Here is a 20,542-nt window from a genome sequence, read left to right as displayed (position 1 = left end):
TGCTTTTTTTTTTCTTGTTTTCTGCGATTCACTTTTTTAATCTAATTAGCTGAACCTGTGCTCTCTACACAGCGCATCACCCACATGAATCTTCTTGTCATTCCTCACAATATCTGTACATGTCCCTTTACAGACACAAGTGAAGGACGTCCTCATAAAAATCGGCAAGGGGTATCATAAAGGGGATAATATCTCGCACCGTTTGTAAGATTTGAGCCTACTTCCGGTTGGAGTTTCTAATTCATGTATGATCAGTATTTCTTTCTTCTTGCATGCCGTATGTAATAAGCAAATACATTACACACACAATTACTTATAGTGTCAGTGATATATGGTGTTCATTGGGCAAAACACTCCAAATAATAAAGATTCATCTTAAACTGGAAAAATGGTTATCCTCCGTTTTTCATTATCATTTGGCCATGAAACAAACCAAGGAGAGATATACAACCCTCGTGTACAACCATGTTGTGTTGAAATGTATAACTCATAGGATACGATGCTTTTACTTTTTAAAAATTTCAACACTTCCTGTGTACTCTTAAAAATGTAACAAAGAAATATTGCCCACGTTGTTTAAAAATTCAATTAGAACTGGACAATTTACACAAAATTTGGAATCGGCCAATGAAAACGGCACGTTTCTAGCACTTGTGGTTTTTGAGATCTCATTGTCGAAAAATTGGAGACAAACATATAAATTTTTCTTTGGAGACAAACATATAAACCTAGCATTTTAATAGATAGATGTTTTAGTTCGTGATTAATAGTTACATACGCATATTTTTCTTTATCTTATGCTTTTACGGTCAGTTTTAAGTATTTTAAAATCAATCGATTATTGCAGAAAGGGTCTAAGTCACATTTTTCTGAAATTTGTTTCACGAACTTTTTCATTTCTCTAATTTTGTGTATAGGAAGGACAAGTGTACAAAGTGTTACAACTCTGGAAACGCAACATTGGACTATAGGCCAATCGCAAGAAACTTTGCAGTCATGGATGTAAACAGCTTTTCTCTAGTACAGTGATACCAACCTGAAAAGTTATAAAATCCTATATCGAGACTTAGAAAGTCCCATTTTGCTTGTAAACTTCGCACGTTACCCTAATTGCAAGTTAGTAACTATAAATAATAGTAAAAAAAAAAAAATACAAAGATTATACTATTCGGCCTTTCATGTATACAACATAGTTTGTAAATAACTATATCCTTACATGAAAAATTATATTTTGTTGTCAGAAATACAATCCCTTCATCACGCTTCTGTACGATTATCTCATGTTGACCCTAACGATACTGCTTTCATTCTCCATACGTTTAATGCGGACCGTTTTGGAAGTTGATTGTTTATCATTTGATATTATCTTTTCTTTAATTTACTCGTATGCATTATTTTATTGTCTTCTTTCTTTAAATAAAAGAACATAACTTTGGCAGTTGATCTTTGATTATCAGGCAGTCCTTAAATCACTTCCTCCGTAGCATAGGCCTAAACTTTCTGATTGATAAAAATAATAAATTTGTTAAAATTTAACAACAGTGATTTCATGCTTACTAATGATATATTAGAGATCCTTCATGGCTAAGTGGTTAGCATACGCGCCTTTGGCGTGGGAGACCTGTTTTCGATTCCCGGAGGGAGTTCATGTGGTTCAGATTCCACGTTAATCAGTAGGTTCACATCTCATATAGCGTCCCTGCTGAAAGGGATTTTAAACTCAAAATCAAATCAACTGAATGATATATTGTCTGTTTTTTGCCTCTAGAAAATATTGTTCATATGAATTTCATATACGTGAGAACTCCTATATATGTAGCCAATTTTGAGCAAAATCACCTTTATCTCTTTTCGAGAAATTAAAGTCAAAAAATTCCACGAAATGTAATTTTTCCCACGGGTTGGCACCATTGCTCTAGTATATCAAAGCTACACAAAATGAACTTAGGCCCTTTTTGCAATCACCGATTCAATTATTTACTTTGTACTAGCTTTTTGTAAATTATTAACCCAATACGTATGAGAGACATTTTTATTTATTATGTTCGTAATTAATGTTGTTTCAGTTTATGTTCAAGACCAACGTCGAGACGAAATGAGGAGGGTATTTGGAAGCAAAAAATATAAACCAGAAATGTGAAAGAGAAATAAGATTTCCGTTTGTATTGAAATCATTAAAACCATTGATCTATTTTGGTGAAGTTCTACAGCTGTGATGCTTGTGTCTAGTTTATATATATATATATATATATATATATATATATATATATATATATACTTAAGAATTTAGTGATAATTCCAAAAGAAATTTCAATTTTTTTCAAAGTAGAAACTTCCTCAGAATCGAGAGAAATGTTTCTAGTACAAAGTACAATCAAGAAGTTTATCCTATTCTTTTTTAGGTGGAGAGAAAGTTTTAACCAAATTTAACTCTTTCAATGAGTATCATGAGCTGAAAAAAAATATTTCGGAGATATTCTACTCTAAAAATCTTGAGAAGAACAGACTCGATTAGTCACATTCAAGGAAGACATACTTAGTTTGACGAAAACATTTTAGAGCAGGTTCAAAATGTAACAGACCCTAAAATTTCGCACTGTTTTATACAGGCCGGTAGCCAGTCCAAAAATGTAGGGGGCCAATAGACGTTAGGGGGGTCTGCCCTAACCATATTATACTTCATCACCATATTATAGTTCATTTGCAAGCCTACCGTGAAAATTTTAGGAGGGGCAGTGAAAATTTAGGGGGGCCGGCCCATCCTAGCCCCCCCCCCCGTGGATACGGGCCTGGTTTTATAATAAGTAAAAAATGCTTTAATTCTGAAATAGTATATGTGCATTACAACTTACCTCCAAGTCTTCATCACACGTCAACTCGGAAGACTGCGGTTCATCGCATTCTTCATCCTGCAGAAAACTGAAACCGGAAACAGCTGTAAATAGTGCGGTCCTATTCTAAACTATAAGAAATTTTTATATATCAAAAATATTGTCCTAAACGTTTCTTCTAATAGTAGTAACTATAATAATATTTTATGAAATGTAATGCAGTCGATAGCGGTACGTAGGACCATGTAGCAGAAAATTGAGAAGAGGTACTCTGGGATGGTACGTTTCTAAATTAAAATTTGACAAAAGTAGTTTAGCCCAGTGTGTTTAATCTTGACAGGTGTTCCATGGAGACTATTCACTTAAATTTCAGAATCGCGAAAAAAAATCTTTAACCTTTTAATTGGCAAGCATTGATAGCATTACCATTAAAATATTTAGTTTGCTTTTATGGTTGAACCATGTCTTCCTGATGATAATTTCATAATTTTTGTACTTTGGTTACAAAATACAGGATGTTTATTTCAAAGCAACATTACCATAAAATAGGTCTTATGTGTAGCTACTGAGCAGCATTACCCTATTATGGTCAAATATCATAATAATACTCTCAATAATTAGCAGCAGTTTCGTTGAAATATTTTCCTACAGAGCAAGAAACCACAAATAAAATAATGGAAAAGAACTTTCGCGGAAAATAGAAGATAAAACTTCTACATTACTAAATTTAACTGTGTCCTGTTGACGAAGATTAGAAGTATCTAAAGAAGCGACCCGCAAACCATGTATAGGAATATAGTATGAAAGCAATAATGCCAATTAAATTATCACTGAAGTTATAATTCGTGCGGATAACGCAATAGAATGCGATGTTGCTTGAGAGCAACAGAGCGAAATAAAGGGTTAACAAGGGATATCAACATCCCTTTTAAAACCTGGAAAGTTCATCTTATACCCTTTGACGAGTATATATTTGCCAAAATAATCCGAAAGGGGATTATCTATGGTCTATTTTTGAAACAAGAATTCAGCACAGTTTTCCGCCTCTCTCACAAAAGTAAGTGATGTACTGTATGCAGTATTGTGTGGCGCTCCACTTGCTACAATTCACAACTTCTACGACTCCATTTCATGTCACATCAGGGCTGTTGTGTGGTTCAACGTCATATTCATTTGGTATGATGCACTTTTCACCACTACTTTGATAAGTTCAGTATTGGAAATGAAAGGAAATCTTTGAGTTTTAAGCCCCACTGTTATGCTGGCTAGGCTAAAGGAGACCGTGATGATGAGAAATGAATGAAACGGTGGAATGAATAAAGTGGGAGGAACAGGAGAACGCCGAAGAAACCCACACACATGGTGTTTGCCCACCACAAAGTTCACTGGGTCGGAGCTGGGATCGAACCAGGGACCCCATGCACCATATGTGAACGCTTTACCACACAACCGCCGCGACACCAAGTTCAGAATAGCATATTACGTCTTGTACGAAGTACACTAATTAAGAACAGAAGAATCCTTACCTTTCATTAGTAAGTTCGAAAGGAGTCATACTTGTTGTTGGACTATACTTTTCATCTGAAAAATCTAACAATTGGATATCTCCTACTTCATTGTATTTGTGTAGATTTTCACTTTCCGGATCAGTCTTCTCAAAGGACTCGCAAACGTTCTCTCCAGACTTAGATTTCCATTTAGCAGATTTTTTACGTATTGATGTCGACTGTCTATCTATAAAATTCTGTAAATAAAATATTTATGTTTTTGAGACATTATTATTAGGGAAAATGTTTTAGGTTATAACATTTGTGCTTAATTTCATAGTTAGCTTTCAGCTCGTATTGAATAATAGTGCTAAAAATACTTATTGAATAATACGTTCAACAATAATTTGAAGGGTAAGGGGGGAAAACAAAGAGTGTCCATGTATGAGGTTTTTCGGGTGCTTTGTCCTATCTGTTGGTGACTCTTGGTACTATTTGATTGTATATGCCATTCATGCGTAGATGTAAAAATGTCCATGTAAAAAGGGGCAAAAGATGTAAACTAACCCTATTCTTTTTACGTAGTATTCAATATTAAATATATATACGTTCTAGAGGGTATGGTGGCGGGAAAGAGAGGAAGGGGGCGAAGGAGATTACAATTAATGGATGATATAAAAACAGAAAGATTATACGCGAAGACGAAGAGGTTAGCAGAGGACCGTGGAGCATGGAAGCTTCTCAGCTGCGGCAAGTGACCTGCCAATAGAAGCAGAATACCTATGATGATGATCAATATTAAAACGCCGTTTTCTCGTAATTGCAGTTTTGTGACATTCCTTCTTTTTTCCCCTTACCCTTCATTTGATTTCTCACGTATGCACTTACTAATCACGTACCTTTAACTAAACACGAAAGAAAAAAATATATTTTGGGAAATAAACCGTAAATTACAGTTAGTAGCAGAAGCATTGTTAAGACCTTAGATTTCCACTAGATCAGAAATTGTGTTCAAAGTAGATTAAATTCCAAATGAAGAGTATTATTACTATCACTCAAGCTTTAGGTGTTGACGAAAGAGTTTCTCAATCTTTTGCTCACAAGGAGAATTTTATGTACAGAAAAACATGAGAAGAAATTGAATTTAGTAACCGCAGGGGTGAAATTGCCTGAAATATCCTTAATGTACTTTTATTTCTATTAATTATACGTAGAGACGAAACGTCTTCGTTTATGTGATATGTGGGAAACGTTAAAGAAATGAGTATATGTTTCTGGAAACCTCAGACTTTTTGTTTCAGAGCCAGAAATCACGTTTTATTATCTACCACGAATTTTTGGGAAGTTCGGCATTACTTGCGATAAATGCGAATGAAAACGAAAACGTGCACTGTAAAAAATGAGGTGTTGAAACAACAAAAAATCACTACCACTTTAGCGTGTTACTTGTGTGTTAATTCATCACCAAGCACATTGCCTTCCGAGCATATCAGAAATAACTCGTTACTACCTGAGAGAATTTGCATTGGTATTTATCGTTTAATATAAGTAAAGCTTTGCAAAATATATTTGGCACTTATACCAAGTAACGAATATTGTTCTATGTTTCTTGTAATCGGTCATAATAATATTGTTGTAAACCTATGAATTGTCTGACAACAGTTAGATAGGCAACAGTTCTGACATCTTCTATTCATACTTGCTGAGACACAAGAATAACAGATAAAGAAAACAGATGGAAGCAATGATATTTGTGTAACTGTTGTCAGATGATTCACAGGTTTAGAACAATATTATTGTGACCGATTACAGAAAACATAGAATGTTATTAGTTACTTGGCATAAATGCGAAATATATTTCGCAAAGTTTTGCTCAAATCAAACAGTAAAAATCAATGCAAATACTCACAGCCAGTAATAAGGTATTTTTGATATGCTCTGAAGGTGATGTGCTTGGTGTTGAATTGACACACAAGTAACATGATAAAGTGGTAGTCATTTTGTTATTTCAACACTTCAATTTTTTTGCTGTGTGAAATTCTTGTTAATTATTGCTAATACTAACTAAAAAGCGCATTTCCAATATTATTTAACTTTAAAAAACGTTGCATTTACAAAAAGCTCTGTGAGGTATTTGATCCAGAATCTATTTCACTTCATAAAGATGTAGACATGAACAAAACTGAACTGTTGTTTAAATCGTTGACTGTGTTTTGTGCTGAAAATGTTCATGATCTGTTTGTTGCTTACGGTCAATTTAAAAGTAAGGTTATTGAAGTTCTCAACAGTGAGGATAAGGAAGTTGACATTGTATCATTGTTAAACAGTTAAAAAGTTAATCACAGGTCTTTTGCTGTCAGCTTTTTACGTTCAATATCGCTGCCAATCTCAAATATTGATGCCGAGAGAGTCTTTTCCAAGTATAATATGACTGTTACTGACAGGAGAACAAACTTAAAAGAAGAATTGGTAATATCTTGCTGCAAGAAGTGTTTAAATTTTCGCATTAATTTCTATATTTCGGTGAATACAATAGCTAGAATCTGCACCTAATCAAGGTATATCCAATTTTTTGTATTAGATACACACCATACTACCAAAAATATCTCTTTACAAGTTCCATAATTTAAAGAAAAAACTTGTGCTACATTTAAAAAAATAAATGCGACATAAATGCGAAACTTGTTATAATTAATGCTACAAAATATAAAAATTGTTGTGAAAAAGTTTCGTCTCTAATTATACAATAAATGGTCGTAATAGCTTACTTGGAATGCCTTCTTGATAGCCATGGAGACAAGTAAACTGTGAGGACCTTCAGAACTGAAACAGAAATTAAATCATTATAACTGATGATTCTGTTGTGTTTCAAAAGCAGTTTGATTTTAGAAACAATTTTCTCTAGTTTATGTTCTGTTGGTCTCAAATGTTTGTGTGATATTTTACTGAACTTATTTTCTGAAATCACTCTCAAGTGAAAGGATAATTGAATTAGTTCATGCAAAAAGAACTTCAATCACCAAAATGGTCAAAAAGAGTTAATACCGGATTTTTTTCCTATTGGGTACACCTATGTTTCTATGCATAAAGAGCTTCAGTTTCATTGGTTTAACATTTTATAAACAGATGTCAACCTTGATTATTCTAGGCAGCATGGGCTTGATTCAGTGACTGAAGCCCTTTCTGCATGGAGAATTATATTTATTTTATATGTTGAGTTGATTTTGAGTTTAACGTCTCTTTCAGCAGCGAGGGTGTATGAGACAGGACCTAGTTGATAAGAGAATATTAAAGCAAGACGGTGTGATTCGCATGGGGAGGAATCAATTTTCGACAATATCCGAACAATAGAAGGCGATGTAGCAGATAATGTTATAAAATATAAGTTGTCGATCAATATTTAAAGAATCAGTTGCAGTTCTGTAATCCGCCTATCCTCGCTGTTTGTTATATGTTGAAGAGAGTTGTACGTCTTACCGAATCTCTAATTTGTTACTGATAATTCTCTACTTAGCGATAGTGTTACGAGGAATCTTTTTACATTATTACCGCGATTACTTGTTTCGCATTGTCATTAGTTTCATTACACCTATTGTGTATTTAATATTGGTGAGCGTGTGCGTGAAGACTATTATTTTCACTCTAGCTTATTTCCCTAATCGACTCTTCTAGTTCATTATATATATCTTTTCACCAGGGTTGCCACACTCGAGACTCGCGATGATGCCAAACACGGGTCTGAATTATGCATGATTTTTGTAAATTATGCCAGATTTTCAAATTATCTTTCCTAACTAATTTCAAAGACACGCCCCTACTTATCTTCATTATTTTAATGAAGTGTATTAACTGTATTCATGTACAAATTTAATATGACGCTGTTAGGAATGATGATAAATGGCACGTTATAGGGGAGGATGGTCGAATTTATATTTTATGAATGGATAACATTTTAAGAAATATATATACAACATGCCGCTTCCGACACAGCCCTGAAGCATTTCTTTTAGTGTATTACTAGTTGTCCCCTGACGCTCAAATCCCTCCCCTCTCAAGTTGTAAATTGAAAGGAACAGAAACATCCCAGATAATCACATATTCAGGTGTCAGTTGGCAGTAATAAAACTATGGGTAAGTAAATATATTTTGCAGTCACGTTTGCTATTTTTGAACATTTGCGTTTGCTCTGAATTCAACAAAAAATTACAACCTCAGAAATACTGACTGGTTTCATTGCTCCAACCATCGCTTCAACTAAAGAGAATAATTCCCGACGGTCTTTAAACCATTTAAATTTTCGTTCTTTTTCTTTTTAACAAAGGGTAAAATGAAATTATGCTAGATTTGGCAAGGATGCTAAAGTCAAGATGCTAGATGCTAAATGCTTGTGGATTATGCTAGATCTAGCACCAAGATGCTAGATATGGCTTCACTGCTTTTCACGTCTCTAAATTAAAATAAACAATAACTGCCCTCTATTATACCTTTTAGTCTAAAGATGAATTATTAAATGGGACAGCTCACAGATGACGAGAAGAACACCAGCAGAAGTAGTGTGACGTAGGTATGGGCTCGCCTACTTTTCGCATGGGGGTTTCAAATGACACAACGGAATAGCACAAAGATAACTACCCGGAGTAGCAGACGACATCTAAGTATAGACCACACCTTAAAAACCGAAAATGTACTTGACCATGTCGTTGACCTTTCCCTGCTCCCCTGTTTTAGGGTTCTTCTCGTCATCTGTGAGCTGTACTGAATAATTAGAATGGTTTTACTCAAACGAAAGTCTGCTGGTGGACCACTGGTTGCCCCCATTGAATTGCATGTGGTAAGAAAAGAAAAAATACGGCAATTCCTTGCACGCAGAATGCAGGTAAAATTTCTATTCTTCGCGTTTCTTACCAGTTAAATGCCAGGATGGTTGATAGTAAAATGGGTCTGATGATGCTTTCCCGAATCTTGCTCTTTATTGTTTGAGCTTATCAACTGCAAAACGGTGTATTAGTGTAAGGGTTTGAGTCTTGGGTGTAGCCTAGAAGGAGTTGAGTGATTGGAACGAAACTTGCAGTATTCATAGCTCTTCAGCCCACAATAAAATTGCGGGGAAAAAATAACATTTTCCATTTGCACATGCAGAGGGGAGACGGGGGACATGATTCTAAAAAAAATGTTCAAATAATCTTACAAATTTTAATCCAAAAATGAAGCTCTTTTTTCTTTTCTCAGGACGCTACTTGAATTAAAATTTGTATTTTTTCCCATTTGGACAACTTTACAGTTCAAGACACCCGTCCCTCCTCTGTATGTGGAAATTGAATATTTTATTTTTTCTCATTTTTATTGTAAGCGAAAGAGGTATAATGCTGCAAGTTTCGCTCCAATCACTCAACTCCTTCTCGGATAAACCCCAGATCCAAAGCATACAGTTATATGGAGGAATATTGCCCTTCTACTCCCTCCAAAAAGAAACTTAAAAAGTTTTTGAAATTGTCTGTTCTCAGGACGTTCTCCAATTAAAATTTGAAAGTTGTGTCCCATTTGGACAATAGTATTTTATAAAGAAATATGCCCTCTCTGCTTCCTTTAAATAGGAATCGAGAAAAATTAAAATTGTCTTCTCTCAGCACGTTATTCGAATTAGAATTTGTAAGTTTGCCTCGTTTGGACAATTTTTGAGGGTCATGCACCCCGTCCCCTCTTTGTATTCGCAAACGGAAAATATTTTTTTCTCTCGTTTATATTGTAAGCTGAAGAGGTATTAATCTTGCAAGTTTCGTTCCAATCGTTCATCTCTTTCTAGGTTAGACCCAAGAGGAGAACCATGAGATTTTATGGGGGAATATGGACCATTCTACTCTCTACAAATAGGAACAGGAAATATTAAAAAATTATTTCTGTTCTCAGGACGCTACGCAGATTAAAATTTGTAAGTTCTATCCTATTTCAACATTTTTTTTAGGGCAATGGCCCCCGTCTCACCGTTGAATGTGTTTGTTCTTTATTCTCTAAAGCCAGTGGAGTATTTAGGGGGTGGATACCGAACTCTCCCCGCCCCGAACTAAATTTGTTATATGAAAAGTCATTAAAATTTATCGGCACCCAAAAGGAGAAATATAAGTGCTTATTCATGTATTGTGCATAGTACCCCCTCCCGAAACGAAATCCTAAATACGCCACTGCCTAAAGGTATTACACGTGTATGAATGTGTTAGTAATAAACGGCGCACTAGCTGGGGCCACTTTTGAAATACTGGTATTGTTTCCTAATACCAGTACTTAAATACTTAAATGCTAATTTTATGAAACTTTACATGTATAAATCATTGATATCAACAACAAACAATATGCATCAAAACTAAATTTATTCAATCAGGTGTTACCCTAAGAAGGATACACCGAAATAGGAAGTGAAAGTTTATTGTAACGTGATCTTATCAGCCAATGAGAATGAGACTGTGGCTAGGCTGGGGCAGAAAAACAAAATATGCGTCCCATATGACGGTGTGTGTGGTGAGTAGACACTGTTAAAGTGATTGTTGTGTGAAATACCGCCCTAACGCAATGTTCACGCTTGCAGAACAGTGTGTGTTTATGAAATTCCAGGTGGCACGAGAGCGAAATGTTAGGACGATTCACAGAGGATTACTAGAGGCCTGTGCTGAAGCTACTCTACTGTATCGGGCCATGACGAGATGGGTTGCAGCATTTCAGGCGGGACGACAGTCAACAGACAAAATGCACGGAGGAGGGCATATGCGAACAGCTACGGACGAAATTCATCTTGCAAGATTACGGACACTGCTTGACTGTGATCGGCGCTGGACTTGTAGCTAGTGAATTGGCGTAGAAGCTGAACATTTCTTCTTTGGATCAGTGTTCCGCATGCTAACACAAGATCTTGGCATGCGGAAAATTGCAGCCAGATGGGTACCCCATGCTCTGACCGAGGTTCAAAAGTGTCAGAGATGGGAATGTGCGCGCCTACACCTTCAACGTTACAATGAGGAAGGTGATGACTTCTTGCACCGCGTTATTGTAAGTGATGAAACGTGGGAAGATCGTACGAGCCTGAATTGAAACGTCGGTCGAGTGAATGGCGCCACCCAGAATCACCACGACCAAAAAAGCTTAGGCAAGAGCCAGCAAATGTGAAATTGATGACGACTACGAAGGCATTATCCTGTCACATCAAGTTCCACGGGGCGTTACCGTCAATGCTACATACTATGCTTCATACCACAGTGACCATTTGCGACCAGCATTGCGGTGGCGCAAACGTCCAGACCTCCTGAGGCATGGACCAATTCTCCTACAGGACAATGCCAGATGCCATACAGCCCATCCAGTGCATACTCTGTTACGACGATAGGGTTAGGAGGTACTGGAGCACCCGCCATACTTCCCGGATATGAGCCCCTGCGATTTTGATCTTTTTCCAAAAATGAAAGAAACTTTCAGGGTCAAACGTTTCGGAGACATTCCCAGCATTGTTTGTGCCTTAGGACGCCCTGTCAACACCCTCTCACAAAGTGGGGCTTTGACAGATAACGGTTATCAGCAGGACCCGGATCTTGTTGACAAGTCAAATTTTTTCTGTTACACATAGGACAAGGCAAGTTCAAATAAAAACTTTTTCCTTTTTGTTCAAATAAAAACTTTTTGTGGTGGAAAAGGTGCGTTCCTAACAAGTTAATGAACACTAAGCTGTAGTTGATTGACGAGGGCTGGGGGTTCGTAAGTGGCCAAACAAACTGAAACCAAGTGTTCGCAGTTGTTACTTGTAGAGAGTGCTTCGAATAGTAAAGGCAAATCCTCAGTTTTCAAAAGAGTTGTGTGATGTTTTAGTATCTTCCAATATTCCTCTTTGGAAACTCAAGAATGTGAAATTGCGGGATTTCCTGGAGCGTCATACAAATCGTTCCATTCCAGACGAAACGAATTTTAGGAAAAATTACATGCCAAAATGTAACGAGGACACAATAAGAAAAATAAGATAGGAACTTGGGACTCAGAAAACTTTTGTTTCTATAGACATACTAGTGATGTGAAGGAACGCTATATAGTCAATATTATTGTTGGGGTAATGAAAGCCGACGAACCTAGCAAAATATTTTTGCTAACTGGTGAAGTGTTGGAATCTGTCAACCATTTTAAAATATGTAGACTTTTCGATAAATCGCTACTTTGGCCTGAAGGTGTCCAGCATGACCATGTTGTTTTTGTATCAGATGCTGCTCCGTATATAATTAAGGCTGCTAATTCAATAAAATCGTAACAATGTTTACAGTTATCTACTACAATGCTGAATAAAATATGAGCTAAATTTTCTGACGATTACAAAGTTCCTGAGTTAGTTTGTTGTATCACAGCTTATAAAATGATTATATGTTGCTTAACTGGATATGGGCCTATATATCTGTAATTCAAATATGAAATGCTTAGCTATATAAATTGGTCAAAGTTTAGTTGCAATATTATTGTTTTTTTAAACCAAAGACGCAAATGATCAATTGACTACAAGTAACTGAAACACAACATTTAAAAATGAGTGCAAATGGTAATTACAATCCAATAGATATTTTTAAAATGTCGATGTTTTAATGAAATAAACATTTAAAAAACTACAAGTTTTAAGGTCAACTTTTGTGAATTTTAGGGTCATTTTGCAGGAATTTTAGTGTCATTTTATAGGTCACTTTTTAGAAAATTTTAGGTCAACAAAATCCGGGCCCTGGTTATCAGACATCTGGCAAAGAGTTCAACAGATTGGCGGAGACTACATCGAAGAACTGTAAGCTTCTTGAGGTGAGTGATTCTCTACATTCCATTTCACAACTATGTTGCCAGTTCAAGTTAAATTACCCTCATAAATAAAATTACATGCATACAGGGCTTCTTCTATACTTTACATGCAAGAAGGGCTTCAATCCAGAGCAGATTTTTTTTTTTTGTCATGAAAATGAAAATAAAATTGTTTTCCCATACAGAAATTCGATTAATTTAATTTTTAACTAGACGAAGAAAATGGTTCGTCTTGATTTTATAGTTTCAAACCTGCAATGTTTTTCTTATTTTTCTTAAAACTAAGTTTGTTTGACTCAAGCCCTTTTTGTATTAACTGATTCAATTGTAATAGATCTTTTTATGTTCATTGTTTACCCATAGCTCATATTCTATATATTAAACTGAGTTAGTGAGCCATATGGCAACTGCAAGTAAGTATTTGAATACTAAAAGGCTTTGTGTAGCATCAGTGCAAGACAGGTGCGCATGCAGAAATTTTTGTTGGGGTGGGAAAGCTTTGGGGATGTCCACTACTACAAGCCACTACGACTATTAAATATTGAACGGCTATTATACTGCACGTGAAAAGACGATAAGTAATTGTGAAATACTTCCATTTATATTTTTAGAAAAAATTATAGAATTAGTCTTTATAACAGAAAGAGTACAGATAAAGTGTAAGATGGAATTTTCATGCTACATCAATCATTTCTTTGCTAGTTTTATTGAGAAAGTGTACAAATGTATCTTGAGTTAGGAAGTTATGGGTGGGCAAAACTTTTTTATAAAAACCGGAAACCGGTTACTAGAAAAAACGAAACCCGAAAAACCGACGTTTTTCACCGAAACCACGTTCGGTTTTCTTCAAAACCGATTTGATTTTCACCGAAACTGTTTTCGGTAAAAAGTTTTGGAAAGCACATAAAACTATTTCTGTGAAAACGGATTTGGTTTCCGGAGAACAACGAAACACGATTCTCGTCAGAAATAGAACAAATTTTGGGGAAAAAACGGAACCGGTTTTAAAGAAAACCGAAACCGTTTTCGCTGAAAAACTGAACCGGGTTTGGAAAAAACCGAAACCGTTTTCGGTGAAAAACCGAACCGGTTTCTGGAGAAAACCCAAAGCCGAAAAAACAGTTTTTTGCCCACCACTAGTCCGGACACGATAAAGACTTGCACGTGGGAGTGCCCTTGATGCAAAAGTGATCTTCAAACAAAGTTACATAAGAGCTCATATAAAGACAATTCATTTAATATATGGTACGACGAATTTAATAAAATATACGGATCACTGTATTAAACCTTCTCGCTCCCATTTACTAAATAAACGAAATTATGTTGCAAATATGACATGCTGCATCATTTATTTATGATACATGAACAAAACCGTAATAAGCGTTTTCGGAAAATTTCGAAAAAAACAAACTCACCCCTAAAACTAAAAGAAATTGTTCTCGATTATTCACTTGAATCGCTATCTTTCGTATTAAGGGTTCCTAATGGAACATGAAATATGAAGAGATTCAACTGAACACTTATGAAAATCTATATATATATATATATATATATATATATATGTATATATATATATATATACCTGGAATGTTTCTCGAAAATCGCCCGAAAAAAACTTTACCCCCCGAAAACAAATAACTTCTTGTGGACTTTTTTTTAGGAAAAATTAGAAACGGTGCATTCTAATGTTGATGATAAGATAGTTATTTCTGAAAAATGAACAAAATCGGATGAGTCATTTTCGAAAATACCTTTCGTTCCAAAAGACGTTACTTTCAACAGGAAACTACACCTTCTGGTTTCTTCCTAAAAGAAAAAAAAAACTACTTATATTGTAGCCTTGTTAATGCTACACATTGATTTATCAAATATAAAGAAAATTTTGAGTCAATTTTCAGAAAACAGCAAATTTTGATTTTCAGTAAACTATCCTTACTTTTGAGAGTATAGGAACAAACTTTGAACCTCGCTTCCTACAGATAGTCTCGTAAAACTGTTGTGTTACCTTGGTTCAAAATCGTTGAACGATATGGTTTCTATGTGAGAGTACAAACATACGTCTGAACATACGGACAAAGAAACAGACGAACTGACATCAGACAAACCTACTTTCGGCATGTAGGGACCAAGAAGTGTGTAATTCTGTTGAAATCTTAAATTCAACATTTTTGATTATCACTATACTTTCTGCTATCGTCGCTAGAAACTAAAACGACTCCAAACTTCGGAAAAGCTGTTTCAGAAAGTTATGTTTCCGACCCATGTAAATGAACTAAAACTGCTCCTAGAAAACTAATAATAATAATAATAATAATAATAATAATAATAATAATAATAATAATAATAATAATAATAATAATAATAATAATAATAATAATAATAATAATAAATCTTTAAGTTTTACGTCCCATGGTTATACTGGTTAGGCTAAAGGAGACGGTGATGATGAGAGATGAGTGAAATGGTGGAATGAAGAAAGTGGGAGGAAACGGGAGAACCCCGAGAAAACCCCACGAGCACAGTGTTTGTCCACCACAAAGTCCACACGGCGCGAGCTGGAATCGAATCAAGGACCCAAGCACCAGAGGTGAACGCTCTACCACCACTGAGCCACCGCGCCCCCCTCTAGAGAACTACGAATCCAAAGAACGAGAATGTGGATTCTCCAGAACCATTTGCATTTCAAACTAGTCTTCATTTGCTTGTACAGTTCGATAAAAAAAAAAAAAAAAAAAAAAAACTCAACATCAGCGTTTAAGTTCATTGTGAAAGTACGCCTATTAACCTAGGCAACCAACCTAACGTCTTAGTGCCACTAATTGCGTCAGGATAAACCTCAGCTTGGTTCCTCTACATACTTTGTTTGGAGCAAGAAATGCGCAGAACACATGACTACAAACCACAAATTTCATGCAAGAGAGAGTGATAGAATGAGGTTCACCTCATTTCTTTTCTCATCTTTCATGCTCAACTTTAAAAAGAGAGAAAGAGGTGAAAGTGATAAAAAACAAAGTAAAAGGAAACATGAGAAATACAAAAGAAAAGAAAATTATATAAGGAAATTGACAAATGACAAATGTACTTCAAAAGAATCTGTGACAAATTTTATGAACCATGTGTAATGAGTGGAAGAATCAGCAAACCACTAATACATAGTTACACGTACTGATTGTTATATTACACATTTATTTAAATAAATAAAAGTGTTCGGAGAAAGCTGATAATTTCTTAAAAATTTCAACCATAACTGAAAAAAGAGATTACTTCTCTATTGTTTTTCCTCGTAGCATCCATCTACGTGGAGAAATGAAAGAGATTTTATAGATTTTATAGAGAGAAGATTTTATAGATTTACTGATATAGATTTTATTACGTATTTGTTTATAAATATTATGTAAATTATGAGAATTATTTATGGTCTTTCATGGAAATTCACTGGTGTATGCGCAGTAGAAATAGAAAGATCCAGTTTACTGATACGTGTCACAATGCAAATTTCTAACAGACAGTCAGAATGCCACGATGGAAAGTAGTGGATCCCAACCTGGGGGCGCCCAGCTTCCTCCTGGCGAATCTTAAAGAGCGAGTAAGGAGGCACAGGCTACTAGGAGAAATAAAGTGTGTAATGAATAAAGCACTTATAATGATCCTTTAAAATTTAGTTTAACTTTTTTTAAATGTCCTTGCAATATGACTTTTCTTAGCGTGAGTGTAAAAATTAATCAACTCGTTCTTAATAGATACAAATTTCGGGTAATATAGCGAAATGCTATGTTTTCTAGCCACTAAAATATATGGTTAATAAATATTAAGTATTCGAGAAAATATATGCTACTTTTGATTACTTGAGGAACCCTTACCTTAGAAGCCTTACCTTGACCTAACACCTGTTGAATGCGTACATTCTTCATACTTTTCGTTTGTAACATCTACCTCTGACTCACTTCGTTTTTCTTGATGTTGAGAGTGTTTTTTATTTACAGTCTCCTCTCCGCCAACACATAACAGTGAATAATCTGACTTGTTAATACTGTCTGCTTCCGACGTCGAAGTGCTATCAATATTTTCATTTATCTATAAGAAAAATTAAAAACAATAAGTATACTCCTTCTTGTGTCTCTTATATTTAATATATTTCTTCCAATTGTTTAAGCAGTTTGATATATCTGCAAGTATTTTATTTTTCCGTGTTACAAATTATATTCTTTCCTACTAACGAAATTTGGAAATTATGTATCACAAATCAAGCAAGAACTTTAGAAAATTATAACTTTATATCCCTATCGTTCCTAATAACATTTTTCCAACATTGTTAGGTATATTTTACTGTCTTCTCCCATTAAGGATTTGGATAGTCTTGTAGATAAGAATCTAATTCTTCATTTGAGGCAGTGACTTTTTAATTTAGTATTATGTATGTCCAAAAATGGACAGTTCCTTTTATTCCTCACACGTTTCGCCTAGCCGCTACATTAAAGAGTTTAGTCTGCGTTTAATCTTCATATTTACTCAGTCGGAAATAAACAGTTATTTTAAATCGTAAACCGTCTTCTCATTATATTACATCATGCGACGTCCCTCAAGGATCTAACTTAGGCCTTTTATATTATTATTACTGTTCGTAAACAACATGCCTACTGTCAAGTATTCAGTGATTACTTTATGCTGATAATGTAAAAATTTACAAGAAGGTTAGTTAATTCATATTGCTGATTCTAATCAACTATCTTGACTCATGCTATCAGTAGAGTATAATTAACAATTTATCGTTTAATGTCAATAAATGTTCTGTCATGGCTTTCCCTAAGAAAAATTGATTTATAAAATATGATTATGGCATCAATGGAACTCAGCTGGATATGAAGGATTTTATTGGTAATTTGGGTATTACATTTGATCAGAAACTAACATTTAATCTATATTTGAAATACTTAATTTCAGAATCATATAAAAGTCTTAAGGTCAGAAGTGAGAGATTCTGTAACAAAACAATGCTTGTGGTATTCTTCGTCTCTCAGGGTCTCTCCATAAATAATTCCTCCATGAGGGCATCACGTTAAATGCTGTTACATGTTTGCAAATACTGAAACGTCTGCTTCAATGAATCAAGCGGGTACGCTCCCAATACGCCAAGGAAGCAGATTTGGCCCTGCTTCATGACAATTCCCTACCACATACTGCCTTTCTGATGCAGCAGTTCCTGGCCAACAGGTGAGTTGTGTCACTTAATCACTTACCCTTCCCCAAAATTGTTTTCCCCGGACTTTTTCTTGTTCTAAAAATTTAAATCAGTCCTGAAGGGCCAGAAGTTTATGCACATATCGCACATCGAACGTAATGTTAAGGCCCAGCTAAAGGTCATCCCTACAGACGACTACGTCACGAGTCGGGGATTGCCATCAACGGGGATGTCTTCGAAGGACAGTAACTGCTGTTTGTAATAACTCAACAATCCATTCGAAATATAGACACATTCACCGAACTTTCTGAATAGAGGTTGTTCTTCCTGAATAAGAACAACGAAACGTATGACTAACATTTATGCAATCAAAATATTATATTACACAGCTTTACACAGTAAATTAGAATATGTTTGTGAAATTTGGATCCCTTATTTTCAAATTTACATTGACGACATAGAACGTATTTAATATAAATTTATTTGTTATTTGTACTTAGAAAGCACAATAGATCCGCTAATATAAATACGATATCATATTCTGCTATGTTGCGGAAATTTTCTTTTTCTATATTACTTACTCGTAGATTGTTTGCTCGAAATAATTTTAAACGATTTTGCTATTATGTTGATGCTCAAGACTTTTTGCAAACACCATTTTTTTATAAACAGATGAAGTACTGTTCAACATTCTCCAGTAAACAGATTATGTAATCTTCACGATCAGTCAATTCCTAAAGGGCTAAAGATTCGTTTTTCTTTGCCTTATGTTCAATATGTATCTATAATTTTCAATTATTAAAAGTATAATATTACTTGATTCAGATTATTTGTGAGTTATTTTATTTTTAGATGCAATCCTCAATTTGAAGTATTTAATGTATATACAATCATGTACTTTGCACATTACAACATTATTTTATTCTTGCATTAAATTGTGGTATTCTTGTGTTAAATTTGAAGTTATTCTTGTATATTCATCATTGCGTCGTCAATTATTTTTATGAGTTCACACATCATTTGTATTATTTTTATTTTTATTTGTTTTATTTCTTGCATTTCTAGTATTATTTCTTTCTACTGTAATTTATCATATGAATACCTGTTATTTGCGCATTGATAAATGAAGAGTATAGCTCTATGAAAAGCATTGAGATATATAAATAAAAACAGAGAAATAAAGAAAGCTCAAACTTAGTTCTAGACTAACTCGAATCTTGCGCAAGATCTTGTTCAACATCGGAATACGACCATTAGGAAGACCTACGCGCAGATGGGAGAGCAATATTAAGATAGATCTCGTAGAAATAGAAATACAAAGTAGAAGCTGAATCCAATTGACTACGGACAGAAATCAATGGAGAACTTTGAACCTCCGGGTTCCATAGGCCATAGAGTTAGTTAGTTATTGCTAACACTAATAAAATTTCGATAAAACATTTCTATCGTAGAATATTGCTCTACTAGTTCTGCAAATAATTCGTTAAACCCATTGCATCCACTGACTTATCTGTTTCTTTCCTATCGAGTGATCTACTATCCTTGATCATTGAACTGAATGGATCTTTTTTTTTCTTGAGGATGCAGGAGTTAAATGTTTTTTCTGTTATATTGGAGAAAGAAAAACGTAATGTACTGTTATTTCTTCATTGCAGTTGAAATGTTCAAAAGAGCTACAAATTACCCAAACAAAAAGGCCGTGGAGTAAAGCTTCTTTAAAAAAAAAAAAATAAATAAGGTTTTAGTTTAAAAAGAACAACAATTAGCAATAAATTAACTTTGCCCAAATAAGAATTGAAACAAAAATTAAGTTGCGAAGATTGTTTCTGTTGTAATGAAGTTTTAGGTTTAAATACAAATACAAACTTAGGGAGATGAATATAATACTTACATTACTTTCTTCCCCACTGGTTAGTTTGCTATATAAAGACCATGGTGTCCAATTTTCTCTTAAGGAAGAACTGGAAAAACAAAAGTTGGTTGTTTCAAGCATTAGTTCTGGCATGATATAATAGATAACAAAGCGCATATCACTAGCATAAATAATGAAGAGAATCACTGGGTATTATTATACACTACGTGAATTATCATATGATAAGTGCATAAAGTTCTTTTTATTAACATGAAATAATGGGAAGGTGAAATACACGCATATAATAATATGCATTATGCGAATATTTTACGTGCAAAACGGAGAATGGAAATGCTGAACACTTTTAATGTTAACAGACAGGTAGCTG

General features: G+C 34.7%; 1 protein-coding gene across 1 annotated transcript in view; it reads right to left on the bottom strand.

The window, feature by feature from the left end:
* The window catches only part of LOC145674907 (uncharacterized), a 129,940-nt gene that overhangs the window by 62,487 nt on the left and 46,911 nt on the right, over window positions 1-20,542 (bottom strand). Inside the window, exons 7-11 of the mRNA XM_081745168.1 lie at window positions 20,194-20,263; window positions 16,998-17,197; window positions 7,087-7,141; window positions 4,358-4,575; window positions 2,853-2,919 (exon numbers count right to left, since the gene is read on the bottom strand). Of these exons, the coding sequence (XP_081601294.1) occupies window positions 2,853-2,919; window positions 4,358-4,575; window positions 7,087-7,141; window positions 16,998-17,197; window positions 20,194-20,263 (610 nt within the window). The remainder of the gene's footprint in view (window positions 1-2,852; window positions 2,920-4,357; window positions 4,576-7,086; window positions 7,142-16,997; window positions 17,198-20,193; window positions 20,264-20,542) is intronic.

The sequence above is a fragment of the Thermobia domestica genome, chromosome 18 (genome assembly GCF_964235325.1).
Source record: "Thermobia domestica chromosome 18, izTheDome1.hap1.1, whole genome shotgun sequence".
NCBI lineage: Eukaryota > Metazoa > Arthropoda > Insecta > Zygentoma > Lepismatidae > Thermobia > Thermobia domestica.
The sequence above is the reverse complement of the archived record's forward strand: the minus strand, read 5'-3'. Positions and strand labels throughout refer to the sequence as shown.